The sequence below is a fragment of the Lycium ferocissimum genome, chromosome 10 (genome assembly GCF_029784015.1).
Source record: "Lycium ferocissimum isolate CSIRO_LF1 chromosome 10, AGI_CSIRO_Lferr_CH_V1, whole genome shotgun sequence".
Classification (NCBI taxonomy): Eukaryota; Viridiplantae; Streptophyta; class Magnoliopsida; order Solanales; family Solanaceae; genus Lycium; species Lycium ferocissimum.
This window is the reverse complement of record NC_081351.1, coordinates 17,909,095-17,916,589: the sequence shown is the minus strand read 5'-3', so window position 1 is coordinate 17,916,589 and position 7,495 is coordinate 17,909,095. Positions and strand designations below refer to the sequence as shown.

General features: G+C 34.0%; 1 protein-coding gene across 1 annotated transcript; it reads right to left on the bottom strand.

Annotated features, from left to right (window-relative positions):
* Positions 1-3,134: 3,134 nt before the first annotated feature.
* LOC132035143 (glutathione S-transferase U17-like) lies at positions 3,135-5,408 on the bottom strand. The gene is made up of 2 exons (XM_059425442.1): positions 4,933-5,408; positions 3,135-4,055 (listed from the first exon to the last, which is right to left on the bottom strand). The coding sequence occupies exons 1-2, from the start codon at positions 5,302-5,304 to the stop codon at positions 3,681-3,683; spliced, it is 747 nt and encodes a 248-aa protein (XP_059281425.1). The 5' UTR covers positions 5,305-5,408; the 3' UTR covers positions 3,135-3,680.
* Positions 5,409-7,495: the final 2,087 nt, after the last annotated feature.

Here is a 7,495-nt window from a genome sequence, read left to right as displayed (position 1 = left end):
ATGAAAATGATGGAATATTTTAGTACACCAGGTACACGTATATATCTTGCTAATGGTATGATTATGAAATAACTTATTATATTAATGTATAGGCAAAATATAACTCCTACACAAATAAAATGTGAAGGAAATCAAATATTGACATGAATTTTGTTTATTATAACAGATATTGTCAAGATTTTGTTGTCTATACAAATGCAGGATATTTGTATGATCTACATGAAGTTTGTACGATCTTAGTCAATTATTTATATACACGTGGGTGTACGTCTTCCATATTATGTTATTCGATAAGACAGTTAATATTTGTCACTTGGGCAAGCCACTAAAAAATTCTAGTGACTCTGATGGAAGCGGAGAATAACTCAACACATTTAGGAAGGAACTGTGGTCTCTCCTTGAAGGCAAAGATTCCAACAATATTGAAAGCTAAGGCTGATGGAGACAGAACAAACACTTTCACCAAAATTCTTTTTCACACATGATCTTCAACAAAATGGTGAAATTGATGTTCAACAAATTCGGTCAAAGCGATAATTTGGCGAATTTATTTATTAAAGGGTTGCCAACATCAATATTCAAGAAATTGATCGGCATGATTGGAATATGTCAAAATGATGCTCCTATCAGGGGAGTAAAATACGCGCTGCACTCTTTTTTCCTTAACCAAGGTTTTGTCCCACTTAGGGTTTGGCATGGTATGGTACGGTATTTGAAACTTCGGTACGGTAATTTCAGTTTTCGGTTTCTAAAAATACTATACCATTACCATACCAAATTAATTCAACATGGTTCTGTATTTTAAAGTCGGTTTCGGTATTTTACGGTATGGTATTAAGGTAAGCCAGCAAGTTCCTCTTACTTTTGATTGGAAATCTCAATTGTGTGAGCTCCATAGGGTGGAATTGGGTGTTAAGGACTTTAAGTGCATAATTTCTCATGTTTTCTATGGGATAAGTCATGAGTTAGATGACGCATAAGTTGTTTTATGAAATGCTCGAACTAGATGTTGCGCCTATTTCATATTTGTTTGCTGACTCCTCTTACGTATCTGAAGGTCAGAATGATGAAACTATTATAGTGTTTGATCCTGGAGGTATTACAACTGATATGTTCTGTATTAGCTCCATGTAGTTTATTACGTCAAATTTTCCTTCGCTATTGACAGCTAGCTCTCAATCATGGTTACTAAGTGGGGATACAAGCATAGTGTTTGACTGGCTAAATCAATTGAAGGAGTTATTCGTTGGAGCCAAAATTGCAGTTAGTGCCTCGCTTCCTTTGTTTGTGTATTCTTTGGATTATTCTAAAATACAACTCGCTAATATTGCTAAGGCTGCGAACCACTGGAATGTGAGACGGTTTAATGGATTGCTTGATGTCTCTTTTGGAAGGACACAAAAATTGTTGTTGGTGAATTGCAGGATAGTTTCTTAGCAATTTTTTTGTTCTGAGGGGGAATCATTAATGGTGTAGTGACTTCCTTTTTACTGTTGATTACACCCTTAAGAACTTGGGCAATGCAAAATAGGCTAATGTTCTATAAGCAAGGAGATCGTGGTGGAAGGATGTTTGATCTTTTTGCAATTGTAATAAAGGATTTTATTCCATAGTATGCTTGGGCATTAAGGTAACATCAAACTTCTCATTATCGATAGAGAGCGGAACCGAGTTCTTTATTGAGTGGATGACCTTATTGAGTTACCAAAGTATAGTTGGTGAGATAATTAAACCTTTGCCTCATATTTCCTTAGTCGTGTGCTCCGTATAGATAAATCCTCTAGCCAAGTGTTTTGACACTAACATCTAAAGGTCATGGTATTCTTTGCAACCTTGTGAAAAATACCTTGATTCTATGGTTAGTAACTCCTAATACGGTCTTTTCTTTGAAGTTCTACTATCCCTCGCTATCATTTTGGTCTTGTCTACACCAAAAATTGGTTGTAATTTGATAGCATCTGATTCTTTCATGTCTCTTATGTTGAGTTCTTAAAGTAGAATCCATACTTGATGGTCTAATTAACCTCATGGTGATGTGCTTCAATGAGTCTTCTGTTGATATTAATAAGATAATAAATTCTCCTGAAGGTGTTACTGCATTTGGACATTATCGAGTGTGCTCTGAACATTCATATAATATTTGTTCAAGTTTGAATTTCAAGAATCTATGTAATTGCTACTGGAAGGGAGTTGCTAGCAACCTGGCTTATGGTGAAAAGCGATGATTCGTTAGTGCTCATGTTTACTTCATTGACTATACTTGTACATGTTTAGTGATTGGTGACAAGATTGCAAAGAAAGGAGGTAAGAGCGGTTAAGGGTTTAATTGATGCTATAGATTGACTCTTGACGGGATGCTTTGTGGATTCAAAACTTCATGAATGGGTATCATGGTTACTAATAGTTTTGATGCATCCTGCTATGGTGTTTGTCCTGAAATATGAGGATAAAATTTATAATGATTTAATGGGGAAGAGTATAGTTTCTTGGTGTGTATTAACCGATTAACTATTATCAAGGAGTGACCTTAAAACGGAGCTTTTTGGGATGATTGTGTTTGGCACCTATGCAAGGATTGAAAAATCTCTTGCTACAATTTCAATGATACAACAGACCGATGCGAGAGTTGATAGGTAGCCTGAGACGACTTCGGTGGACAAGCTCACACATTTGTGTTATAGTCGTTGGCATTGGCACTTTTGTGGGTGTTTAGGGTTACCTGCCATTTGGAAGTAAACAACCGCTAGCAACTAGCCATTGTCTCCTTCAACAACCTTGAGGACAAGGTTGATTTCAAGCGGGATGGATTGTAATGAACCCAAGGCACATGGGAAGCACGTGGCAATTCCCTTTTATATATACACTAGAATTGGCTAAAAAAAGGTTAGGCCTGAAATTGCTATTGCTAATTCTCTCTCTTGGTATCTCTGTTCTCTCTTTCTCTTTTTTCTTCTTCTTATTCCCTACTCCATTCCTCCATTGTTACATAATCCTCATTTGCTATTTGCGAGGGTTTATAGTTAGATTAGATTCATTCAATTGTAACCCTAGTTGTAACAGATTTGATTGTCTAATAAAATTCCCCAATTTCTTGATTCGATCTTCTCTTTTACTTCAAGTACATTACATGTTTATCTCTTGCGCTTATCCTTTGATTTAGATAGATATCTAGCGTAATATGTTACATGTTAGTCTATAGTCATCTCTTAGTATTAGTAGTGTTTTGATTTGAACAAGTTTCCCAGTACAATTAGTATTCTTCAGAAAACTTAGCATTTAAACTCCTCTTGATATTCAATATGACATTCAGTTTTCATCATCACTCAAAATCTATAATGTAAATTTTAAGTTTCTAAATAAAAAAGTATGATAATATCTTGTAGATAAATTAAAAAGGAAAGTACGACACATAAATTAAGACATAAGAAGTATGTCCTATGTATACATAGGTCACTTATAGCGAAGGTAATATTTTTAGATATATAATCCTTATTTTCTCAGTGGATCCAACATCTGATTCATCATTTGGCATAACCCACTACCGCTTCAAGTTACGTGTGCAGGAGCGAAAAGCTAAGTACTAAATAGAGTTACAGATACATTTCGGAATCCACTCTTTCAATTAAAAAACTATGACATTAAATTCTGGATCCACCATTGCTAGTAACATAATGCTCTAGCTAGTTTGCACTAGCACCTTGTTTTTGGGCCTGCAGTAAGCTATAAATCTCAACAAGTTTGTCTGGACTCAAAATGACATCCTTGACAACTTTCTCTGACAAGAACCTCTCAGCCCAACCAGCCAATCCTGGTGTTTGGGCTTCATATATTAAATTGAGGCCCAACATCATCTCCATTGCCCTTATCCACCCTAAGAAGCAGCCCAAAGTAATGTCAATATAACCAATATTGTCTCCACCAAAGAAATCTTTCCCTTTGCTACACTTGACAAATGCCTCTTCTAATAGGCACAACCCTTCTACGATTTTCTGTAATGCTGCTTCCTTTTCATCCTTTCCTACTGCCTCTCTCACTTCCAACATAAAAGGGAACCACTGATAATTGACCATGCATTTATTGTTGTTAGCTTAAATTTATCTCAACATCAAGAAATAAATAAGGCATAATAGTAGAAAAAAGATTTCTAGAGGCGATAACAATTGGTTGGAATTAAGTTTAAAGAGTGTTTCGCTAAAATTATAACTTAGACAAACTAGCTTATAAATACTTTTTAGCTTATCTGCACATTTGATAAACATAAAAAAAACGCATGTAAACTCAAGGTCTTATAAGCCAAAATTGGTCAAAACCCATAAGTTGGTCACCTTAAGCTTATAGTTTCACGGTTTATAAACACTTTTGGTTTGACCAAACCTTTTATAATACTATCCCTAATGTTTTTTGTAATCTTTTCTATGTGTGTTATTCGTCCCCTTTTATATAAAATACTTTAAATAATAAATCTATATTTTACATAAATAGATTTAAGATTAGTTAGTCATTTTACTATTAAAAGTGCTTATCAACAACTTTTTTACCAAACACACTTATTGCGTATTATCAGTTTCAACACTTCTGTTCAAACACGTAACTGCTTATTTATAAAATTAGTTTCAATCAAAAATTATTTTTCAGCACTTCATGCTTATCAGCTATTTTTAATCAGCTAACTCAAACAGGCTCTCTGTCATGTAAGTACGTTAACTGTGAGCCCCGTGTTTTGCTAAGAGTCCTTAAATAGTTTTACCTAAGATTTATATGCTAGTAGTAAATAACATAGAAAACGTCTAGTTCTATAAAACTAATTATCATCATGACTACCATCATCATCATTGACATTATGACACGAGTTTAAATTGAGTAACATAGACTCTGAAGATTCATATAATTCATGATTTCAACTTGTTTGGAATTAAGGCAAAGTTATTTTACCTTGTTTTCTACATAGGTAGCCCAAAATCTAGCAATGGCACGGTCATGGGGATCAGAAGGGAGAATGGATGGGCCATTAGTCCATGTCTCATCAATATATTGGACAATTACAAGGGACTCACAAATAGGCTTATTACCATGGATTAGAACTGGGATTTTCTTATGAGCAGGATTTGAGTTAAGGAGAAGCTCACTTTTATTGAAAATATCCTCTGTAATGAACTCATAATCCACAGATTTAATGTTGAGGGCTATTTCAACTCGATTCACAAATGGACTTGGACGTGTACCAAGAACCTTAATGCTACTTCCTGCCATATTGCTCAATTCAGTTCTTCTTAATGACTCTGATTGTATATTGTAATGAAACATACAAATGTGTAAGTGTACTTATTATGATTGGACAACTTTGGGATCCTCACATGTAATTGATAATTATCCTTCGGTAATTTAACGTATGATTAATACTAGGTTGACTTTGATTAAAACAAGAAGGGAGATTGTTCTATTTCTTTTGTCAACTTGCAAACAGCATATGTCCTATAAGTCCTGTGTTGTCACTTGTCAGACAGATACAAGGTAGAAGATATTATTAACTTTGATTAAAAAAAAAAGACCAAAATGACAAAAAAAAAAAAAATACATACAAAGAACAAGAAGAAAAGAATGAGTAACAGTTATCGCCATTATAATAATGACACCACATGTCACAAACTATGCAACACAAAATTTTCACTCGGAAAATGTTAAATTGTACCGTATTGATCGAGAGAATGAGTTGTTGTGTCAATATTTGACAATTCTCATTTCATGAGCTAACTTTTAAAATGGAGTTCGTCCCACAGTTCATTTTCTTTACAGAAAAGGTTAAATCGTCTATTAGAGTGCAAGGTTGATGAAATATGTTCCACTCATGAGAACAACCTTGTTTTCGCTGGAAACATGTTATGCAAATTCTTTTACAGAAAAAAGACTATATTTCGGAGGTGTGCCAAACAGACTCTGACTGCTACTTTCATTATGGAGGTTGAGTTTGTTTCTTATTTTGAGACTACCTCACATGGTGTATGATTGAAGATCTAGTTTTATTTTTGGGTTCAAAATTGTAGACTCGATCTCTAAGTCATTGAGGATATATTATGATAATGCAATTGTTATCTGAAGGATATTTTGACCATTTTATTATTATTATAATAATAATAATAATTATTATTATTATATTAAAGTGGCTGATTAAAGTGGTACGTTCAAGAGCATTTACCATCTTTCCGTTGTGGCCATAAAGTGGCAGAGAAATGATCTCTTTTGCTCTTACGTTTTGGTGCCTTAATAGGCCATTCTATTCTTTCACTATCTCATTATTCATATGAGTTATGGATGAATGTGGTCTTATTTTCCTTTGTAACCTCCTATTCATTACTCACCCTTATTCATTCTCTTTAGTGTTGTAACTCATGTAACCTTCAAATAATAATTCTTCCATAATCTACCTACTGTACTATCCCATTCATTTCCTATTCAATTCAAGGATGATTTTCCTAGCTATAAATACTTAGTCATCCTTACTTTGTGGGAGTAGAGATAAGAATATAGAGTGCATGAAAAGTGAGTTAGAAAAAAGAGAGTTTTATTCAGTTGAAGGAAGGTGTTCTTTTTGGTGGAGCTTTGGACTCAACATCTTATCCGGAGCTTGTTGAGTTATACGCCATGATCGGGCTGTTGTATCCTGGAGGGGACAAGTCAGAAAGATACTGCTGGACCGGTAGATTTGCTGCAGTGGGCTTGAATCTCCTTAAATAGAGCGAGATATCCGCGCCCCAGCTGAAAATATTTTTATTTCTTCATTTTGTTTTTCAAATGTAATTGTATTTTCAGTTGTAATTTCACCAACATTATCTTATGGCTGAGAATAAAATAAGTAGGAGTTGAAGCAAGCATATCAACATTAAGTATCTAGCCATAAAGAACGCGTTAAAGATAAGATAGTGATCATTGAACATAGCACTGAACTAATGTTAGTTGATCCTTTAACTAAAAGCATGCATATCATCAAAGAAATTTAAGAATCTTGTAGTCACAACTCACAATCGGACTTGGTTCACCGAGGCGGATGGAACACTATAACTTGGGGTTCAATTGAACTCCAAACTTTCGATGCGGGATATAAATTTATGTGTAAAACTTTACTAAAATTACAATAAATAGTATAGATGAACCCATAACTTTAGAAATATAATGGTTCAATGCTAAAATTTTTAAAAGGTTGAACCTCTAGAGATTAAATCCTAGATCCGCCTCTGGGTTCACCTATGTAATTTTTCATTGTAAAACGAATATTGATGAAACTCTATTATGTATAATATTTCTCATATTTGTTATTATGTACAAATTAAGTTACTTTTGAGAAATATCCTTTAAGACCTAGAATAAATGTTGAGTCTATTTACTAAGAAATATGGGGTGAAGTTTAGAGGCATAATGCGTAGTGGTTCATAGAAGATACTAATCACACCTAAAGGAATTATCATCACGTTTCATGTATTATATTTCACTAGTATACGTA